At 44.0% G+C, this 24,309-nt stretch overlaps 1 protein-coding gene across 1 annotated transcript in view; it reads left to right on the plus strand.

Annotated features, from left to right (window-relative positions):
* Positions 1-8,936, plus strand: part of LOC140380757 (uncharacterized) — a 50,526-nt gene extending 41,590 nt beyond the window's left edge. The window contains exons 6-10 of the mRNA XM_072464657.1: positions 694-846; positions 927-964; positions 4,220-4,249; positions 4,327-4,493; positions 8,418-8,936. Of these exons, the coding sequence (XP_072320758.1) occupies positions 694-846; positions 927-964; positions 4,220-4,249; positions 4,327-4,493; positions 8,418-8,936 (907 nt within the window). The remainder of the gene's footprint in view (positions 1-693; positions 847-926; positions 965-4,219; positions 4,250-4,326; positions 4,494-8,417) is intronic.
* The last annotated feature ends 15,373 nt before the right edge of the window (positions 8,937-24,309 follow it).

Here is a 24,309-nt window from a genome sequence, read left to right on the forward strand (position 1 = left end):
GAGTGTGAGTCGCTTTATTTACATTCTGAGTGAAACCAATGCTGTCTAACAAGGCGCTGAAGGCATTACTGAGAGAGTCATCACTCATGTTCACGTGGATATTAAAGTCTCCAACTATAACTATTTTATCCCAGGCTAACACTAAGTTTGATATAAAGTCAGAAAACTCTGTTAAAATCTCTGAATAGGGACCAGGGGGTCGGTAGATAACTATGAACAAAACTCCTTTTTGGTTTTTCATATTTGGACATGTGATTGACACATGAGGCTTTAAATGAGTGAAATGCATTGTTAGTTTTAGGGCTCATGAGTCGGCTTGAGTGTGAGATCACTGCCACACCACCACCTCGGCCTGGTGGTGGGCTAGGGCTGGCCTGATAAAGTAAAGCGAATAAATGATAACAAATAATAATAACCAAATGTATTTATCTGTAATGTAAAATCATGATTTGCATGATTGTGTAGACGTACGGTCACATTTGAGCCTAATTGCTCATCTATTTGGAACCAATACATCGGTCCCTGAGAACAACATGCAGTGACTCGCCTCTCCACAGACCTGACCCATGGAGGTAGAAATGTTTAATGCCATATTGTGCAATAGCCGGTAAGGCATTATCTCCATGGAGACGAGCTGGTTGCAGACGGTTCCACGCAGCAGGTTTGACATGAAACTGTGTCTTTGTGTTTCAGTGTGACAGAGATCGCAGTCATCGGCCCTCCAGAGCTCTACAGGACTGGGTTCCTCTCCCTGGGGCCCGTCTCCTCTCTGAACATTGCCTGGGTGCGCTCTGTGAACCAGCTGGCTCGTCTGCTGCCCGTCTGCTTTGTGGCCAACACGGCCAAGTCAGTCCTTTCACACACGCTTTATCTCCATCATCATTACAATCATGAGAACTGAGAACTGTAACTTCCTGTCTTTCCAGCTTACAGTCCGATCCCAGATGTGTGTGGCTGTACCAACGTATGTACTGAACACACCGCACATTACAATGACTCAGAGCTGAGAGAGGGATGCAGAGGAGGAGGAGGGGAGGCGGTGATGAAAGGGATGCAGAGGAGGAGGAGGGGAGGCGGTGATGAAAGGGATGCAGAGGAGGAGGAGGAGGAGGGGAGGCGGTGATGAGAGGGATGCAGAGGAGGAGGAGGAGGAGGGGAGGCGGTGATGAGAGGGATGCAGAGGAGGAGGAGGGGAGGCGGTGATGAAAGGGATGCGGAGGAGGAGGAGGAGGAGGAGGGGAGGCGGTGATGAGAGGGATGCAGAGGAGGAGGGGAAGCGGTGATGAAAGGGATGCAGAGGAGGAGGAGGGGAGGCGGTGATGAAAGGGATGCAGAGGAGGAGGAGGAGGAGGGGAGGCGGTGATGAGAGAGGGATGCAGAGGAGGAGGAGGGGAGGCGGTGATGAGAGGGATGCAGAGGAAGAGGAGGAGGAGGGGAGGCGGTGATGAAAGGGATGCAGAGGAGGAGGAGGGGAAGCGGTGATGAGAGGGATGCAGAGGAGGAGGAGGGGAGGCGGTGATGAGAGGGATGCAGAGGAGGAGGAGGGGAAGCGGTGATGAGAGGGATGCAGAGGAGGAGGAGGGGAGGCGGTGATGAGAGGGATGCAGAGGAGGAGGAGGGGAAGCGGTGATGAGAGGGATGCAGAGGAGGAGGAGGGGAGGCGGTGATGAGAGGGATGCAGAGGAGGAGGAGGAGGGGAGGCGGTGATGAGAGGGATGCAGAGGAGGAGGAGGGGAGGCGGTGATGAGAGAGGGATGCAGAGGAGGAGGAGGGGAGGCAGTGATGAGAGAGGGATGCAGAGGAGGAGGAGGGGAGGTGGTGATGAGAGGGATGCAGAGGAGGAGGAGGGGAGGCGGTGATGAGAAGGATGCAGAGGAGGAGGAGGGGAGGCGGTGATGAGAGGGATGCAGAGGAGGAGGAGGAGGAGGAGGGGAGGCGGTGATGAGAGGGATGCAGAGGAGGAGGAGGGGAGGCGGTGGATGAGAGGGGTGCAGAGGAGGAGGAGGGGAGGTGGTGGATGAGAGGGATGCAGAGGAGGGGGAGGGGAGACGGTAGATGCAGAGGAGGAGGAGGATAGGTGGTGGATGAGAGGGATGCAGAGGAGGAGGAGGGGAGACGGTAGATGCAGAGGAGGAGGAGGATAGGTGGTGGATGAGAGGGATGCAGAGGAGGAGGGGGGGAGGTGGTGGATGAGTGGGATGCAGAGGAGGAGGAGGGGAGGCGGTGATGAGAGGGATACAGAGGAGGAGGGGAGGTGGTGGATGAGAGAGGTGCAGAGGAGGTGCGCCGTGCCATAGGGAGTGACTTGGGTGCGTGGATTGAGGATGGGGAACAGGTGCGGGAGGCGATGTCCCGGGCGTCCTCTGTCCTGGCTCCTCCTTCTCGGGCAGGAAAAAGGACTAAAACCTCCTCGGGAAAAGTAAAAACCTGGAGGAGTTCCAGAGTGAAGGAGGACCTGACCCTCACAGGAGGACGCCCGGCTTGGGAGCGTTGACAGAGGCTGGGGAGAGGTGGCCCTGGCGTGGCGGTGGACGTAGATGGCGAGTTAGGTCTTCACCAGGTTTGAACTCAAACCCAAGATTTGATTATTCCTGGACTGAACCAGTCCAAAACTGGCTTCACTTTCATTGTAAAAATATATGCACCACAACAGTCTTTCTTTAGCTACCAAAGATATGATATACATTTGAGAGAACATGTACAGGATCCGATTACATTCATAAGGAATATGCATTATTATGCACTGACCCCTGATGACGTGGCTCGCCTCAAGTTACACTTTTTTCCCACAAATGAGACAAATTGTATCACTATTTACCCAATTCTTTCCACAAAAAAGCCACTTTTCGCTCAGGATTTGTTTCCACAAATTAGAAAATGATACCCACAAATTCTCCTTTTATTTTCTGTTGAAATCGTCAATTTGTACAAATGTGGGGACAGTATTATGTAATATCTGTATAAGTGATAGAAGTGTGCTCCACGTCACATGATGATGATGTCAAACCCACATCACTGTGGGCTGTGGTTAAACATGAAGCCTGGCATATGTGCTGCCACCTTAACCACTCCACCACCTGCAGCACCTGAGGGCAGCTTAAGTAGTGATGGGACAATACATTGTTTAAATCAATAAGTTAAGTAATTCATACTTTATACTGATACTTACACTGATCTAACTATAGGGCTGAAGGCAATTCAAATCAAGCATACGTTATTTTACATTATTAATGTATAAATGTAAATAGAATGACCCTACACAATATTATAAGATAAGATAAGATATTCCTTTATTGTCCCACATGGGGAAGAAAAGAACAGATCACTTATAGAAAGTTTGAAAAACACTCTCAGTAGAAGATCTCCTATAAACAAAACCTCCCATTTCCCAACAAGAGATGGAGGGGAAAATAATAAAGATAAAAATAAATAAATACATAAATACCATTGCATGTGATCACGACAGTAATTGCACATGAATATGTGTCACGACAGCACATGGATTGCACATGAATTGCACAGTAATTGCACATATGACAGAATTGCACATGGTTAGGTCAGTATTGTGAGTGTTCAGGACTAACAGTTTTTGTTATAAAGTCTGACAGCAGCAGAAGGAAAGACCTACGGAACCTTTCCTTCACACAGCGAGGGTGGATCAGTCTCTCACTGAAGTTGCTCTCCAGAGCGGAGAGAGTGTCCTGCAGGGGACAGAGTGTCCTGCAGGGGACAGAGTGTCCTGCAGGGGACAGAGTGTCCTGCAGGGGGCGACACTCATGGTCCAGCATAGATGTGAGTTTAGCCAGGACCCTTCTGTCCCCCACCTCCTGCACCGAGTCCAGAGGACAGTCCAGGACGGAGCTTTGTCCAGCTTCTTCCTCTCCCTCTGTGATGACCACACCTACAGGAGCTGATGCACCACAGAGGAGGAGAAGGTCTGTCCCGTCCCTGGATGTTCACTGGTGAGGGGGGCGTGGCCTGTCCCGTCCCTGGATGTTCACTGGTGAGGGGGGCGTGGCCTGTCCCGTCCCTGGATGTTCACTGGTGAGGGGGGGCAGTGGGGTGGCGTCTGCGGAAATTATTGATACTTACTCATCCCAGCTATAAGACCCTGGACTCCGCCCTATTGTAAGGATATTGTTTATGGCAAGCAATGTTAGTAGGTCAGAAATACTGAACACGAAAACAACAGAGATGTTTGACTTCTTCTTATTTCCAGGTGAAATGATGGCCCTTCCTACTGGAACAGGTAAGATCATGAAACAAAGTCAAATTGACAAAGGGAATATTGTTCTTTGATGAAATTGTCCTCTCTTGTGCCGGAAGAGCTGAATTGTGGGAAGGCCGAGATGTCCCTGGCACTGCCCATCAGCTCCTTCTCCAACATTGACATCTCCGAGCTGCAACTCAACAGCCCGACCTGCCCCATCACCTACAACGCCACCTACCTGACGGCAAGGATCCCCCTGGAGGGCTGTGGCACCAAGACTGTGGTAAAGCTCACTCATTCATCCACACACTCATGTAGGCTGTGGTAAAGCTCACTCATTCATCCACCCTCATGTAGGCTGTGGTAAAGCTCACTCATTCATCCACACACTCATGTAGGCTGTGGTAAAGCTCACTCATTCATCCACCCTCATGTAGGCTGTGGTAAAGCTCACTCATTCATCCACCCTCATGTAGGCTGTGGTAAAGCTCACTCATTCATCCACACACTCATGTAGGCTGTGGTAAAGCTCACTCATTCATCCACACACTCATGTAGGCTGTGGTAAAGCTCACTCATTCATCCACACACTCATGTAGGCTGTGGTAAATCTCACTCATTCATCCACACGATCTTGTAGGCTGTGGTAAAGCTCACTCATTCATCCACCCTCATGTAGGCTGTGGTAAAGCTCACTCATTCATCCACCCTCATGTAGGCTGTGGTAAAGCTCACTCATTCATCCACCCTCATGTAGGCTGTGGTAAAGCTCACTCATTCATCCACCCTCATGTAGGCTGTGGTAAAGCTCACTCATTCATCCACACACTCATGTAGGCTGTGGTAAAGCTCACTCATTCATCCACCCTCATGTAGGCTGTGGTAAAGCTCACTCATTCATCCACCCTCATGTAGGCTGTGGTAAAGCTCACTCATTCATCCACCCTCATGTAGGCTGTGGTAAAGCTCACTCATTCATCCACCCTCATGTAGGCTGTGGTAAAGCTCACTCATTCATCCTCCCTCATGTAGGCTGTGGTAAAGCTCACTCATTCATCCACACGATCTTGTAGGCTGTGGTAAAGCTCACTCATTCATCCACCCTCATGTGGGCTGTGGTAAAGCTCACTCATTCATCCACCCTCATGTGGGCTGTGGTAAAGCTCACTCATTCATCCACCCTCATGTAGGCTGTGGTAAAGCTCACTCATTCATCCACACACTCATGTAGGCTGTGGTAAAGCTCACTCATTCATCCACACACTCATGTAGGCTGTGGTAAAGCTCACTCATTCATCCACCCTCATGTAGGCTGTGGTAAAGCTCACTCATTCATCCACACACTCATGTAGGCTGTGGTAAAGCTCACTCATTCATCCACCCTCATGTAGGCTGTGGTAAAGCTCACTCATTCATCCACCCTCATGTAGGCTGTGGTAAAGCTCACTCATTCATCCACACACTCATGTAGGCTGTGGTAAAGCTCACTCATTCATCCACACACTCATGTAGGCTGTGGTAAAGCTCACTCATTCATCCACACACTCATGTAGGCTGTGGTAAATCTCACTCATTCATCCACACGATCTTGTAGGCTGTGGTAAAGCTCACTCATTCATCCACCCTCATGTAGGCTGTGGTAAAGCTCACTCATTCATCCACCCTCATGTAGGCTGTGGTAAAGCTCACTCATTCATCCACACACTCATGTAGGCTGTGGTAAAGCTCACTCATTCATCCACCCTCATGTAGGCTGTGGTAAAGCTCACTCATTCATCCACCCTCATGTAGGCTGTGGTAAAGCTCACTCATTCATCCACCCTCATGTAGGCTGTGGTAAAGCTCACTCATTCATCCACCCTCATGTAGGCTGTGGTAAAGCTCACTCATTCATCCTCCCTCATGTAGGCTGTGGTAAAGCTCACTCATTCATCCACACGATCTTGTAGGCTGTGGTAAAGCTCACTCATTCATCCACCCTCATGTGGGCTGTGGTAAAGCTCACTCATTCATCCACCCTCATGTGGGCTGTGGTAAAGCTCACTCATTCATCCACCCTCATGTAGGCTGTGGTAAAGCTCACTCATTCATCCACACACTCATGTAGGCTGTGGTAAAGCTCACTCATTCATCCACACACTCATGTAGGCTGTGGTAAAGCTCACTCATTCATCCACCCTCATGTAGGCTGTGGTAAAGCTCACTCATTCATCCACACACTCATGTAGGCTGTGGTAAAGCTCACTCATTCATCCACCCTCATGTAGGCTGTGGTAAAGCTCACTCATTCATCCACCCTCATGTAGGCTGTGGTAAAGCTCACTCATTCATCCACACACTCATGTAGGCTGTGGTAAAGCTCACTCATTCATCCACACACTCATGTAGGCTGTGGTAAAGCTCACTCATTCATCCACACACTCATGTAGGCTGTGGTAAATCTCACTCATTCATCCACACGATCTTGTAGGCTGTGGTAAAGCTCACTCATTCATCCTCCCTCATGTAGGCTGTGGTAAAGCTCACTCATTCATCCACCCTCATGTAGGCTGTGGTAAAGCTCACTCATTCATCCACCCTCATGTAGGCTGTGGTAAAGCTCACTCATTCATCCACCCTCATGTAGGCTGTGGTAAAGCTCACTCATTCATCCACCCTCATGTAGGCTGTGGTAAAGCTCACTCATTCATCCACCCTCATGTAGGCTGTGGTAAAGCTCACTCATTCATCCACACACTCATGTAGGCTGTGGTAAAGCTCACTCATTCATCCACCCTCATGTAGGCTGTGGTAAAGCTCACTCATTCATCCACCCTCATGTAGGCTGTGGTAAAGCTCACTCATTCATCCACCCTCATGTAGGCTGTGGTAAAGCTCACTCATTCATCCACCCTCATGTAGGCTGTGGTAAAGCTCACTCATTCATCCTCCCTCATGTAGGCTGTGGTAAAGCTCACTCATTCATCCACACACTCATTTAGGCTGTGGTAAAGCTCACTCATTCATCCACACACTCATGTAGGCTGTGGTAAAGCTCACTCAATTATCCACCCTCATGTAGGCTGTAGTAAAGCTCACTCATTCATCCACACACTCATGTAGGCTGTGGTAAAGCTCACTCATTCATCCACCCTCATGTAGGCTGTAGTAAAGCTCACTCATTCATCCACACACTCATGTAGGCTGTGGTAAAGCTCACTCATTCATCCACACACTCATGTAGGCTGTGGTAAAGCTCACTCATTCATCCACACACTCATGTAGGCTGTGGTAAAGCTCACTCATTCATCCACCCTCATGTAGGCTGTGGTAAAGCTCACTCATTCATCCACATACTCATGTAGGCTGTGGTAAAGCTCACTCATTCATCCACATACTCATGTAGGCTGTGGTAAAGCTCACTCATTCATCCACATACTCATGTAGGCTGTGGTAAAGCTCACTCATTCATCCACACACTCATGTAGGCTGTGGTAAAGCTCACTCATTCATCCACACACTCATGTAGGCTGTGGTAAAGCTCACTCATTCAGCCACCCTCATGTAGGCTGTGGTAAAGCTCACTCATTCATCCACCCTCATGTAGGCTGTGGTAAAGCTCACTCATTCATCCACATACTCATGTAGGCTGTGGTAAAGCTCACTCATTCATCCACATACTCATGTAGGCTGTGGTAAAGCTCACTCATTCATCCACCCTCATGTAGGCTGTGGTAAAGCTCACTCATTCATCCACACCCTCATGTAGGCTGTGGTAAAGCTCACTCATTCATCCACATACTCATGTAGGCTGTGGTAAAGCTCACTCATTCATCCACACTCATGTAGGCTGTGGTAAAGCTCACTCATTCATCCACATACTCATGTAGGCTGTGGTAAAGCTCACTCATTCAGCCACCCTCATGTAGGCTGTGGTAAAGCTCACTCATTCATCCACCCTCATGTAGGCTGTGGTAAAGCTCACTCATTCATCCACATACTCATGTAGGCTGTGGTAAAGCTCACTCATTCATCCACATACTCATGTAGGCTGTGGTAAAGCTCACTCATTCATCCACCCTCATGTAGGCTGTAGTAAAGCTCACTCATTCATCCACACCCTCATGTAGGCTGTGGTAAAGCTCACTCATTCATCCACCCTCATGTAGGCTGTGGTAAAGCTCACTCATTCATCCACCCTCATGTAGGCTCTCACTCCTTTCCGTAGCACTCCGGTGACGAGCTGATCTACACCAACACGTTGCAGACCGTGCGCACCTACTCGAAGGTCATCCGTCGGCAGCCCGTCCTCGTCCTACCCTTGGCCTGCCGCATCCCGGGCATCCAGGCCAAAGGCCCCAAATACGAAGTTGGAATCCCGAAAGAGAAAGAAGTGTTTGGTGAAGTCGAGTTCAAGCTGGAATTCCACTTCCCAGGACAGGGACCGTTGGGCAAATTCACCCGCCGCCCCGTGTTCCGAAGAGTGCGGCGAGAGCTCCAAGAGGACGATCTCTCTGCCGCCGCCTCAGACGGTACTTCCTCCAGCGCTTCCACGACCCCGAGTGCCTCAAACAACGCCTCGGCGACCACGTCCTACATCCCACAACTCGGATCAAAGATCGACACCCTGGACCTGTACGTGACGTCCAACTGCACCGTGTCCCGGGCCGAGATGCTCGTGAGCAGCTGCATCCAGTCTGAGACTGAGGACTTCACCAACAGCTCCACCCTCCTGGACCAAGGGTGAGTCCGAGTCAACGTTAATGCTGCGCTGGGGCGTGTGGGCGTGTTGGCATGTGGGCATGTGGGCGTGTTGACATGTGGGCGTGTGGGCGTGCGGGCATGTGGGCGTGGGCGTGTGGGCGTGTGGGCGTGCAGGCGTGGGCATGTGGGCGTGTGGGCGTGCAGGCGTGCAGGCGTGGGCATGTGGGCGTGTGGGCATGTTGGCGTGCGGGCGTGGGTGTGTGGGCTTGCGGGCGGCCGTGCGGGCATATGGGCGTGTGGGCATGTGGGCGTGGGTGTGTGGGCGTGCGGGCATGTGGGCGTGGGTGTGTGGGCGTGTGGGCGTGTGGGCGTGCGGGCATGTGGGCGTGCGGGCATGTGGGCGTGTGGGCGTGTGGGCGTGCGGGCGTGCGGGCATGCGGGCGTGTGGGCATGTGGGCGTGTTGACATGTGGGCGTGTGGGCGTGCGGGCGTGTGGGCGTGTGGGCGTGCAGGCGTGCAGGCGTGGGCATGTGGGCGTGTGGGCGTGCAGGCGTGGGCATGTGGGCGTGTGGGCATGTTGGCGTGCGGGCGTGGGTGTGTGGGCTTGCGGGCGGGCGTGCGGGCATATGGGCGTGTGGGCGTGTGGGCATGTGGGCGTGGGTGTGTGGGCGTGCGGGCATGTGGGCGTGGGTGTGTGGGCGTGTGGGCGTGTGGGCGTGCGGGCATGTGGGCGTGCGGGCGTGTGGGCGTGTGGGCGTGTGGGCGTGCGGGCGTGCGGGCATGCGGGCGTGTGGGCATGTGGGCGTGTTGACGTGTGGGCGTGTGGGCGTGCGGGCATGTGGGCGTGGGCGTGTGGGCGTGTGGGCGTGTGGGCGTGCAGGCGTGCAGGCGTGGGCATGTGGGCGTGTGGGCGTGCAGGCGTGGGCATGTGGGCGTGTGGGCATGTTGGCGTGCGGGCGTGGGTGTGTGGGCTTGCGGGCGGGCGTGCGGGCATATGGGCGTGTGGGCGTGTGGGCATGTGGGCGTGGGTGTGTGGGCGTGCGGGCATATGGGCGTGTGGGCGTGTGGGCATGTGGGCGTGGGTGTGTGGGCGTGCGGGCATGTGGGCGTGGGTGTGTGGGCGTGTGGGCGTGCGGGCGTGCGGGCATGTGGGCGTGCGGGCATGTGGGCGTGTGGGCGTGTGGGCGTGCGGGCATGCGGGCGTGTGGGCATGTGGGCGTGCGGGCGTGGGCGTGGGTGTGTGGGCTTGCGGGCGTGTGGGCGTGTGGGCCTGTGGGCGTGTGGGCATGTGGGCGTGGGTGTGTGGGCTTGCGGGCGTGCGGGCATGTGGGCATAGACACACAGTTTGAAGACTCCAGTAGGTGGCGGTAAATGCACTTTTCTCCTCCATTTCCTGTTGCTTCTTCACTTCCTGTTGCTTCTTCACTTCCTGTTGCTTCTTCACTTCCTGTTGCTTCTTCACTCATGGTCCCAACCTTTGTTCAAAAATGGGAGAAGAAAATACAGAGCTAAACATCCTTTACAATAGTTTGAGAACCAGTGTCTGTTAATACATCACATTGTTTGTCTTTAAGTTCTAAAGACGTTGTAAAAGGAAACTATCTTACACAATCAAGCTTATCCCCTTTACAAGAGTGTTTCCGTATCATTAGACTTCTCACAGTTGTGTCTATATGTGTCGTCTTGCAGCTGAGACTGTTCACCTACCCCCTGTCCCCGCCCACTTCCCTGTCCTTAGTCTGGATTCTTTCTAAAATGTCAGAGCCACTTTTCCAAAATGTAAATGACAATCTGCTGCAGTGAAAAGTCCCCAGGAAGAGGCGGAGCTTATCTCTGTGAAGAGGAGGGGCCTATCAGTTCTGATGTTTTTTCAGTTGTTTTAGATCAATGTTGGAGTTGCGTGTGAAATGATGTGTTTATGTCCCAGTTCAAGACGAAGACAATTCCACTTTGTTTTCCAGGTGCGCGAGCTCCAAAAGTGCCATCGAGATGATCACTACGTCCACTGGAACCAGAGTGTATCGTCTGGACCTGAGCAGCCTGAACGACAAGGGCTCCACGGTCAGTCCCAGTGACCGCTGCTGCTGACACGGCCTCACCACAGTTACCACGCAGTTACCATAGTTAGCACACAGTTACCACACAGAGTTACCACATAGTTACCACATAGTTACCACTCATTTGATGGCTCAGTGTTGATGGAAGAGTAGCTCAGTGTTTTTCAGCTGGACAGTTACAGTTACTAAGTGTTTTTTGTACAGTACTATCCAATGTATAGAACTGTAGAAGTAAAAGTAACTGACTCAGGATAGTCTAGGTTTGATTCTAAATTGTACATTCCCTGTGTGACATTCCATTGCGTCATTTCATTTAGTATATTTATATATTATATATATATATATATATAGGATATTTTGAAAACCTTAGACTTTGACTTCGTCTACAAGACGTTTTGTGACTGAAACAGGCCTGTCATCTGTTGTTATATATTACTGTTATATATTACTGTCATATATTACTGTTATATATTACTGTTATATATTACTGTTATATATTACTGTTATATATTACTGTTATATATTACTGTTATATATTACTGTCATATATTACTGTCATATATTACTGTTATATATTACTGTTATATATTACTGTTATATATTACTGTTATATATTACTGTTATATATTACTGTTATATATTACTGTTATATATTACTGTCATATATTACTGTTATATATTACTGTTATATATTACTGTTATATATTACTGTTATATATTACTGTCATATATTACTGTCATATATTACTGTTATATATTACTGTCATATATTACTGTTATATATTACTGTCATATATTACTGTTATATATTACTGTTATATATTACTGTTATATATTACTGTCATATATTACTGTCATATATTACTGTTATATATTACTGTCATATATTACTGTTATATATTACTGTTATATATTACTGTTATATATTACTGTTATATATTACTGTTATATATTACTGTTATATATTACTGTCATATATTACTGTTATATATTACTGTTATATATTACTGTTATATATTACTGTTATATATTACTGTTATATATTACTGTTATATATTACTGTTATATATTACTGTCATATATTACTGTCATATATTACTGTTATATATTACTGTTATATATTACTGTCATATATTACTGTTATATATTACTGTTATATATTACTGTCATATATTACTGTTATATATTACTGTTATATATTACTGTTATATATTACTGTTATATATTACTGTTATATATTACTGTCATATATTACTGTCATATATTACTGTTATATATTACTGTTATATATTACTGTTATATATTACTGTTATATATTACTGTTATATATTACTGTTATATATTACTGTCATATATTACTGTTATATATTACTGTTATATATTACTGTTATATATTACTGTTATATATTACTGTTATATATTACTGTTATATATTACTGTCATATATTACTGTCATATATTACTGTTATATATTACTGTTATATATTACTGTTATATATTACTGTTATATATTACTGTTATATATTACTGTTATATATTACTGTTATATATTACTGTTATATATTACTGTTATATATTACTGTTATATATTACTGTCATATATTACTGTCATATATTACTGTTATATATTACTGTTATATATTACTGTTATATATTACTGTTATATATTACTGTTATATATTACTGTTATATATTACTGTCATATATTACTGTTATATATTACTGTTATATATTACTGTCATATATTACTGTTATATATTACTGTTATATATTACTGTTATATATTACTGTTATATATTACTGTTATATATTACTGTCATATATTACTGTCATATATTACTGTTATATATTACTGTTATATATTACTGTCATATATTACTGTCATATATTACTGTTATATATTACTGTCATATATTACTGTTATATATTACTGTTATATATTACTGTTATATATTACTGTCATATATTACAGCAGGATACAACTAAAGTCTTATATAATATACAACAATATTGTTAAAATCAGCTGCGATTAAAAAATAGCCAAATAAAGCTCATTTGTATCAAGTTCATCTGATTGTGATACTTTGACGACCATAAAAGAGTCCGAGAGGACTTCTTATCTACACTTCAAATACATTTGAGTAAACTACAGACCATCAAAAGACCCTCGGATTTATTGGACGGTGTGTGTTAAGGTGACAGTGTTGAAAGGGTGTTGTTGGACGGTGTGTGTGTTAAGGTGACAGTGTTTAAAGGGTGTTGTTGGACGGTGTGTGTGTTAAGGTGACAGTGTTTAAAGGGTGTTGTTGGACGGTGTGTGTATTAGGGTGACAGTGTTGAAAGGGTGTTGTTGGACGGTGTGTGTGTTAGGGTGACAGTGTTGAAAGGGTGTTGTTGGACGGTGTGTGTGTTAGGGTGACAGTGTTGAAAGGGTGTTGTTGGACGGTGTGTGTGTTAGGGTGACAGTGTTGAAAGGGTGTTGTTGGACGGTGTGTGTGTTAAGGTGACAGTGTTGAAAGGGTGTTGTTGGACGGTGTGTGTGTTAGGGTGACAGTGTTGAAAGGGTGTTGTTGGACGGTGTGTGTATTAGGGTGACAGTGTTGAAAGGGTGTTGTTGGACGGTGTGTGTGTTAAGGTGACAGTGTTGAAAGGGTGTTGTTGGACGGTGTGTGTATTAGGGTGACAGTGTTGAAAGGGTGTTGTTGGACGGTGTGTGTGTTAGGGTGACAGTGTTGAAAGGGTGTTGTTGGACGGTGTGTGTGTTAGGGTGACAGTGTTGAAAGGGTGTTGTTGGACGGTGTGTGTGTTAGGGTGACAGTGTTGAAAGGGTGTTGTTGGACGGTGTGTGTGTTAGGGTGACAGTGTTGAAAGGGTGTTGTTGGACGGTGTGTGTGTTAAGGTGACAGTGTTGAAAGGGTGTTGTTGGACGGTGTGTGTGTTAGGGTGACAGTGTTGAAAGGGTGTTGTTGGACGGTGTGTGTATTAGGGTGACAGTGTTGAAAGGGTGTTGTTGGACGGTGTGTGTGTTAAGGTGACAGTGTTGAAAGGGTGTTGTTGGACGGTGTGTGTGTTAGGGTGACAGTGTTGAAAGGGTGTTGTTGGACGGTGTGTGTATTAGGGTGACAGTGTTGAAAGGGTGTTGTTGGACGGTGTGTGTATTAGGGTGACAGTGTTGAAAGGGTGTTGTTGGACGGTGTGTGTGTTAAGGTGACAGTGTTGAAAGGGTGTTGTTGGACGGTGTGTGTGTTAGGGTGACAGTGTTGAAAGGGTGTTGTTGGACGGTGTGTGTGTTAGGGTGACAGTGTTGAAAGGGTGTTGTTGGACGGTGTGTGTATTAGGGTGACAGTGTTGAAAGGGTGTTGTTGGACGGTGTGTGTGTTAAGGTGACAGTGTTGAAAGGGTGTTGTTGGACGGTGTGTGTATTAGGGTGACAGTGTTGAAAGGGTGTTGTTGGACGGTGTGTGTGTTAGGGTGACAGTGTTGAAAGGGTGTTGTTGGACGGTGTGTGTGTTAGGGTGACAGTGTTGAAAGGGTGTTGTTGGACGGTGTGTGTATTAGGGTGACAGTGTTGAAAGGGTGTTGTTGGACGGTGTGTGTGTTAGGGTGACAGTGTTGAAAGGGTGTTGTTGGACGGTGTGTGTGTTAGGGTGACAGTGTTGAAAGGGTGTTGTTGGACGGTGTGTGTGTTAAGGTGACAGTGTTGAAAGGGTGTTGTTGGACGGTGTGTGTGTTAGGGTGACAGTGTTGAAAGGGTGTTGTTGGACGGTGTGTGTGTTAGGGTGACAGTGTTGAAAGGGTGTTGTTGGACGGTGTGTGTTAAGGTGACAGTGTTTAAAGGGTGTTGTTGGACGGTGTGTGTGTTAAGGTGACAGTGTTGAAAGGGTGTTGTTGGACGGTGTGTGTGTTAGGGTGACAGTGTTGAAAGGGTGTTGTTGGACGGTGTGTGTGTTAAGGTGACAGTGTTGAAAGGGTGTTGTTGGACGGTGTGTGTGTTAGGGTGACAGTGTTGAAAGGGTGTTGTTGGACGGTGTGTGTGTTAAGGTGACAGTGTTGAAAGGGTGTTGTTGGACGGTGTGTGTGTTAGGGTGACAGTGTTGAAAGGGTGTTGTTGGACGGTGTGTGTATTAGGGTGACAGTGTTGAAAGGGTGTTGTTGGACGGTGTGTGTGTTAAGGTGACAGTGTTGAAAGGGTGTTGTTGGACGGTGTGTGTATTAGGGTGACAGTGTTGAAAGGGTGTTGTTGGACGGTGTGTGTGTTAGGGTGACAGTGTTGAAAGGGTGTTGTTGGACGGTGTGTGTGTTAGGGTGACAGTGTTGAAAGGGTGTTGTTGGACGGTGTGTGTGTTAGGGTGACAGTGTTGAAAGGGTGTTGTTGGACGGTGTGTGTATTAGGGTGACAGTGTTGAAAGGGTGTTGTTGGACGGTGTGTGTGTTAGGGTGACAGTGTTGAAAGGGTGTTGTTGGACGGTGTGTGTGTTAAGGTGACAGTGTTGAAAGGGTGTTGTTGGACGGTGTGTGTGTTAGGGTGACAGTGTTGAAAGGGTGTTGTTGGACGGTGTGTGTGTTAAGGTGACAGTGTTGAAAGGGTGTTGTTGGACGGTGTGTGTGTTAGGGTGACAGTGTTGAAAGGGTGTTGTTGGACGGTGTGTGTGTTAAGGTGACAGTGTTGAAAGGGTGTTGTTGGACGGTGTGTGTATTAGGGTGACAGTGTTGAAAGGGTGTTGTTGGACGGTGTGTGTGTTAGGGTGACAGTGTTGAAAGGGTGTTGTTGGACGGTGTGTGTGTTAGGGTGACAGTGTTGAAAGGGTGTTGTTGGACGGTGTGTGTGTTAGGGTGACAGTGTTGAAAGGGTGTTGTTGGACGGTGTGTGTGTTAAGGTGACAGTGTTGAAAGGGTGTTGTTGGACGGTGTGTGTGTTAGGGTGACAGTGTTGAAAGGGTGTTGTTGGACGGTGTGTGTATTAGGGTGACAGTGTTGAAAGGGTGTTGTTGGACGGTGTGTGTGTTAAGGTGACAGTGTTGAAAGGGTGTTGTTGGACGGTGTGTGTATTAGGGTGACAGTGTTGAAAGGGTGTTGTTGGACGGTGTGTGTGTTAGGGTGACAGTGTTGAAAGGGTGTTGTTGGACGGTGTGTGTGTTAGGGTGACAGTGTTGAAAGGGTGTTGTTGGACGGTGTGTGTATTAGGGTGACAGTGTTGAAAGGGTGTTGTTGGACGGTGTGTGTGTTAAGGTGACAGTGTTGAAAGGGTGTTGTTGGACGGTGTGTGTATTAGGGTGACAGTGTTGAAAGGGTGTTGTTGGACGGTGTGTGTGTTAGGGTGACAGTGTTGAAAGGGTGTTGTTGGACGGTGTGTGTGTTAGGGTGACAGTGTTGAAAGGGTGTTGTTGGACGGTGTGTGTATTAGGGTGACAGTGTTGAAAGGGTGTTGTTGGACGGTGTGTGTGTTAGGGTGACAGTGTTGAAAGGGTGTTGTTGGACGGTGTGTGTGTTAGGGTGACAGTGTTGAAAGGGTGTTGTTGGACGGTGTGTGTATTAGGGTGACAGTGTTGAAAGGGTGTTGTTGGACGGTGTGTGTGTTAAGGTGACAGTGTTGAAAGGGTGTTGTTGGACGGTGTGTGTGTTAGGGTGACAGTGTTGAAAGGGTGTTGTTGGACGGTGTGTGTGTTAGGGTGACAGTGTTTAAAGGGTGTTGTTTCCTGTGCAGATGTACGTGAGGTGCACTGTGAACCTGTGCATCACCACGCTGCCCTCCTCAAAGTGTCCTGACCTGTGCACGACCAAGCTCACCCGCTCCAACATGGTCAACAGCGTGTTCAGCAGCTCCTACACCATCACTTCTCCTGCGGTCAGCCTCATCTTCACTACTACTGCCGCGCCCACAACCATTACCACCACCACCGCCCCCCCCACCACCACCACCACCACCACCACCGCCCCCACCACCACCGCCCCCACCACTACCAGCGCTCCACCCACCACAGCCTCACACGGTAAGAGGGATTCTTCATCGTGTGTTCTAAAAGGGTCCTGAACATGTCACGCCCCATATTTTACTTTAAGACTTCAAAAACCAACAATGCAAAGAACTATTCATATTTTGTTTTGTTGACTAGTCAAAACAACTTTTAAGTACATTTTTATCCAAATACAGCTTGAAATTTGTTGACTGAAGACTTCTGGATAGAGAAGTATAGACCAGTGTGTTTGAAAGCTACTACTGCCCCCCGCTGGTATGTCCAAGTATGTCACACCAGCGTGTCAGACTCATCAGAGCTGAGGCCCGAGCGGGGGCCCACAGGGGGCGCTACTGCTGTGTGTGTGTGTGTGTGTGTGTGTGTGTGTGTCTCTGTCTGCCGTGGTCGTGTCGTGTGTGTTCATCCACAGGCTCTTATAACCCTTGCTGCTGTTGTTGTTGTCTTGTTGTCCCTGACACCTGCTGTTTGTCCCTCAGCTCCAGACTCGGGCGTGGCAGTGGGAGAAGTCGTGGCTCTTGTGTGTGTCATTGTGCAGCGCTTCATCTGAATATAAGGAACTGTCTTCACCCTTTGAATACTACTGTATGAATTGCCTAATGACTAATATAAAATCATTTAAATATATTTTCTTCAAAATACACATTTTAAATGTTAATGACAAATAAATGTGTAGAACTTTTTTTCTGGGCAAACTCCTTTCAGATGACATGTTGGTCACATGAAGGCAAATATAACTTTACTTCAAAGGCTTTATATGTTTGGGAAAATAAAGTACATTAAACATGTCTTGGACATTTCTTGCTCAATAATGAAGGTTCAGAGGCCTAGTGCTTTGCACATGTACCGCATTTACTGGAGTATAAGTCGCATTTTGGGGAAATTTATTTGATAAAATCCGAGAAATGCAGTTTAAAATAATGACTAGAACATGGTGAATAGGTGTACGTATGCTAACGCTAACACCTTCAGCTACATGACGTATGCTAACGCTAACACCTTCAGCTACATGACGTATGCTAACGCTAACACCTTCAGCTACATGACGTATGCTAACGCTAACACCTTCAGCTACATGACGTATGCTAACGCTAACACCTTCAGCTACATGACGTATGCTAACGCTAACACCTTCAGCTACATGACGTATGCTAACGCTAACACCTTCAGCTACATGACGTATGCTAACGCTAACACCTTCAGCTACATGACGTATGCTAACGCTAACACCTTCAGCTACATGACGTATGCTAACGCTAACACCTTCAGCTACATGACGCACAGACAGAACTGTGGTAAGTGTCTGGTATGTTAACGTAACATATGAACAGTTATTCAGATAACTATAGCATAGAGAACATGCTAACAAGTTTAGCAAAGCATCAGTTTTACCCCAAATCACTAAATCCATTGAATTCTTCTTCCTCTGTGTCACTTCTAAACAACTCCACAAACTCCAGAGGAAGAGGAAGTGCAGATTCTTCTTCTGCGTCACTTAGAGCCTAGAGCGCCCTCTTGTGGCTGTCTGTGAAACTAACGAGTTCATAATATCACATAGTCGCTCTGGAGTATAAGTCTGGACCTAACATCTGCTATTTCACTCCACAAAAAAGAACTAAATCATATGTGAAGCTGAGAGTTAAACTCACAGGAAGAGGAAGCAACACTTTAACTCAAGAGAGAGGCTAAAAAGTACGACTGCAGTAAAGTAAGAAAATACCCAAATGTACTTGAGTAATAGTACCTCAGTACTAATGGCCTTGTGTGATAACATTACGTTTATCACACATGTTCTTTTAGAACTAGATAAATAAAAGGAGCAAAGTAAACTATTAACCTCTGTTACTCTTTATAAAGTATATGTACATAAGTCATCGTCGCACAAGCCGTTGGAGTAGTACTTTTTATTTAAGTATCCCTCTCTTGAGTTAAGTAGTTTGAATTACTCCTTTTATTTATTTTAGTTTTTGTAAATGATGTCCACATTTTAGAAAAAGAGACAAATATTTGAAAAGAGAACTCTTACTTTTTACTCTTGTATCATAAAGTCTTTTACAGAGATGAATTACATGTTCTCAGTTACTTTTACTGGAGTAACTGGTTCTCAGTACTCTTACTTGAGTTCTGGTCATTCTGTGAGTACTTGTTGGGACCAAACAATGGTATCTGAAAGTAAGATGTGTCTTTTCTTAGTAAATACCAGAATATGTGCATTGTATACATTTATATTCTGAAAACATGAACTCTAATTATAAATCACATTTTACATCCAAACGTCCAAACTGTTACTCGTTTCTCCAAATGCTTTTTTACTCGAGGCCACTACTTTTACTTCGACTTGAGTAATAATACTTAGCTCTTAGAAGTACATTTGACAGTTTGGACTACACTGAGACATCATGTGACATATGTATAATATTTTACTTCAAAGTTTTGTCTATTTTTCCAATTTGACAATTTTGGTGAAGTTTATAATGTTGGACATGGACAGCAGAATGGACAAACATAAAGGTATTTCCACAACTGTTACCTAGCAACCATTGTAAACAAGGGTCAAAGTCCATTTCAACTAACACAATAGTTATGATTCCATTTCAACTAACACAATAGTTATGATTCCATTTCAACTAACACAATAGTTATGATTCCATTTCAACTAACACAATAGTTATGATTCCATTTCAACTAACACAATAGTTATGATTCCATTTCAACTAACACAATAGTTATGATTCCATTTTAACTAACACAATAGTTATGATTCCATTTCAACTAACACAATAGTTATGATTCCATTTCAACTAACACAATAGTTATGATTCCATTTCAACTAACACAATAGTTATGATTCCATTTCAACTAACACAATAGTTATGATTCCATTTCAACTAACACAATAGTTATGATTCCATTTTAACTAACACAATATTTATGATTCCATTTCAACTAACACAATAGTTATGATTCCATTTCAACTAACACAATAGTTATGATTCCATTTCAACTAACACAATAGTTATGATTCCATTTTAACTAACACAATAGTTATGATTCCATTTCAACTAACACAATAGTTATGATTCCATTTCAACTAACACAATAGTTATGATTCCATTTCAACTAACACAATAGTTATGATTCCATTTCAACTAACACAATAGTTATGATTCCATTTTAACTAACACAATAGTTATGATTCCATTTCAACTAACACAATAGTTATGATTCCATTTCAACTAACACAATAGTTATGATTCCATTTCAACTAACACAATAGTTATGATTCCATTTTAACTAACACAATAGTTATGATTCCATTTCAACTAACACAATAGTTATGATTCCATTTCAACTAACATAATAGTTATGATTCCATTTTAACTAACACAATAGTTATGATTCCATTTCAACTAACATAATAGTTATGATTCCATTTTAACTAACACAATAGTTATGATTCCATTTTAACTAACACAATAGTTATGATTCCATTTCAACTAACACAATAGTTATGATTCCATTTCAACTAACACAATAGTTATGATTCCATTTCAACTAACACAATAGTTATGATTCCATTTCAACTAACACAATAGTTATGATTCCATTTCAACTAACACAATAGTTATGATTCCATTTCAACTAACATATAGTTATGATTCATTTTTAACTAACACAATAGTTATGATTCCATTTCAACTAACACAATAGTTATGATTCCATTTCAACTAACACAATAGTTATGATTCCATTTCAACTAACACAATAGTTATGATTCCATTTCAACTAACACAATAGTTATGATTCCATTTCAACTAACACAATAGTTATGATTCCATTTCAACTAACACAATAGTTATGATTCCATTTCAACTAACACAATAGTTATGATTCCATTTCAACTAACACAATAGTTATGATTCCATTTCAACTAACACAATAGTTATGATTCCATTTAACTAACACAATAGTTATGATTCCATTTCAACTAACACAATAGTTATGATTCCATTTCAACTAACACAATAGTTATGATTCCATTTCAACTAACACAATAGTTATGATTCCATTTTAACTAACACAATAGTTATGATTCCATTTCAACTAACACAATAGTTATGATTCCATTTCAACTAACACAATAGTTATGATTCCATTTCAACTAACACAATAGTTATGATTCCATTTCAACTAACACAATAGTTATGATTCCATTTCAACTAACACAATAGTTATGATTCCATTTCAACTAACACAATAGTTATGATTCCATTTTAACTAACACAATAGTTATGATTCCATTTCAACTAACACAATAGTTATGATTCCATTTTAACTAACACAATAGTTATGATTCCATTTCAACTAACACAATAGTTATGATTCCATTTCAACTAACACAATAGTTATGATTCCATTTCAACTAACACAATAGTTATGATTCCATTTCAACTAACACAATAGTTATGATTCATTTTAACTAACACAATAGTTATGATTCCATTTCAACTAACACAATAGTTATGATTCCATTTCAACTAACACAATAGTTATGATTCCATTTCCAACTAACACAATAGTTATGATTCCATGTTTAACTAACACAATAGTTATGATTCACTTTCACTAACACAATAGTTATGATTCCATTTCAACTAACATAATAGTTATGATTCATTTTAACTAACACAATAGTTATGATTCCATTTCAACTAACATAATAGTTATGATTCCATTTTAACTAACACAATAGTTATGATTCCATTTTAACTAACACAATAGTTATGATTCCATTTCAACTAACACAATAGTTATGATTCCATTTCAACTAACACAATAGTTATGATTCCATTTCAACTAACACAATAGTTATGATTCCATTTTAACTAACACAATAGTTATGATTCCATTTCAACTAACACAATAGTTATGATTCCATTTTAACTAACACAATAGTTATGATTCCATTTCAACTAACACAATAGTTATGATTCCATTTCAACTAACACAATAGTTATGATTCCATTTCAACTAACACAATAGTTATGATTCCATTTCAACTAACACAATAGTTATGATTCCATTTCAACTAACACAATAGTTATGATTCCATTTCAACTAACACAATAGTTATGATTAGACTCATAAAAATACTTGATAAACTTAATTCATGTTTGAACTTCAGAATAAAGCATCAGTTGCATGTAATCTGTCCATTTTGGACCAAATGTCTCTTATTGTTGACATAAGTACTTCCTGTCTTTTTCAACTTGTATTTTTCATTTACTTGTCAAACTGCCACTCGACTGATTTAAAACGTTTATATATATTTACTACAAGACGTATCCCCACCAAACTAAGTTTTCATTTATTTATTTATTTAATCTTTATTATTTTCCCCTCCACCCTTTGTTGGGAAATGGGAGGTTTTGTTTATAGGAGATCTTCTACTGAAAGTGTTTTTCAAACTTCCTTAAGTGATCCGTCCTTTTCCTCTGTATCTACTGCGTTGCAACAATGTAATTTCCCCATGTGGGACAATAAAGCAAAATATTATCTTATCTTAAACATGAGAACCCCTCATATGCACTTTGCATACTCTACCTCTGGTGCTCTTTCACTTGTGAGTGTTGTAGGCCTATCATAAGTACACTTTGCATACTCTACCTCCGCTGGTCTTTCACTTGTGAGTGTTGTAGGCCTATCATAAGTACACTTTGCATACTCTACCTCCGCTGCTCTTTCACTTGTGAGTGTTGTAGGCCTATCATAAGTACACTTTGCATACTCTACCTCCGCTGCTCTTTCACTTGTGAGTGTTGTAGGCCTATCATAAGTACACTTTGCATACTCTACCTCTGCTGCTCTTTCACTTGTGAGTGTTTGTAGGCCTATCATAAGTACACTTTGCATACTCTACCTCCGCTGGTCTTTCACTTGTGAGTGTTGTAGGCCTATCATAAGTACACTTTGCATACTCTACCTCCGCTGCTCTTTCACTTGTGAGTGTTTTGTAGGCCTATCATAAGTACACTTTGCATACTCTACCTCCGCTGCTCTTTCACTTGTGAGTGTTGTAGGCCTATCATAAGTACACTTTGCATACTCTACCTCTGCTGCTCTTTCACTTGTGAGTGTTGTAGGCCTATCATAAGTACACTTTGCATACTCTACCTCTGCTGGCTCTTTCACTTGTGAGTGTTGTAGGCCTATCATAAGTACACTTTGCATACTCTACCTCTGGTGCTCTTTCACTTGTGAGTGTTGTAGGCCTATCATAAGTACACTTTGCATACTCTACCTCTGCTGCTCTTTCACTTGTGAGTGTTGTAGGCCTATCATAAGTACACTTTGCATACTCTACCTCTGCTGGCTCTTTCACTTGTGAGTGTTGTAGGCCTATCATAAGTACACTTTGCATACTCTACCTCTGGTGCTCTTTCACTTGTGAGTGTTGTAGGCCTATCATAAGTACACTTTGCATACTCTACCTCTGCTGCTCTTTCACTTGTGAGTGTTGTAGGCCTATCATAAGTACACTTTGCATACTCTACCTCTGGTGCTCTTTCACTTGTGAGTGTTGTAGGCCTATCATAAGTACACTTTGCATACTCTACCTCTGTGCTCTTTCACTTGTGAGTGTTGTAGGCCTATCATAAGTACACTTTGCATACTCTACCTCTGGTGCTCTTTCACTTGTGAGTGTTGTAGGCCTATCATAAGTACACTTTGCATACTCTACCTCTGGTGCTCTTTCACTTGTGAGTGTTGTAGGCCTATCATAAGTACACTTTGCATACTCTACCTCTGCTGGTCTTTCACTTGTGAGTGTTGTAGGCCTATCATAAGTACACTTTGCATACTCTACCTCTGCTGGTCTTTCACTTGTGAGTGTTGTAGGCCTATCATAAGTACACTTTGCATACTCTACCTCTGCTGCTCTTTCACTTGTGAGTGTTGTAGGCCTATCATAAGTACACTTTGCATACTCTACCTCTGCTGCTCTTTCACTTGTGAGTGTTGTAGGCCTATCATAAGTACTCTTTGCATACTCTACCTCTGCTGGTCTTTCACTTGTGAGTGTTGTAGGCCTATCATAAGTACACTTTGCATACTCTACCTCTGGTGCTCTTTCACTTGTGAGTGTTGTAGGCCTATCATAAGTACACTTTGCATACTCTACCTCTGCTGCTCTTTCACTTGTGAGTGTTGTAGGCCTATCATAAGTACACTTTGCATACTCTACCTCTGCTGGTCTTTCACTTGTGAGTGTTGTAGGCCTATCATAAGTACACTTTGCATACTCTACCTCTGGTGCTCTTTCACTTGTGAGTGTTGTAGGCCTATCATAAGTACACTTTGCATACTCTACCTCCTCTGCTCTTTC

The sequence above is a fragment of the Eucyclogobius newberryi genome, unplaced genomic scaffold (genome assembly GCF_026437365.1).
Source record: "Eucyclogobius newberryi isolate DKJ021-1_F unplaced genomic scaffold, fEucNew1.0.hap1 SCAF_5, whole genome shotgun sequence".
NCBI lineage: Eukaryota > Metazoa > Chordata > Actinopteri > Gobiiformes > Gobiidae > Eucyclogobius > Eucyclogobius newberryi.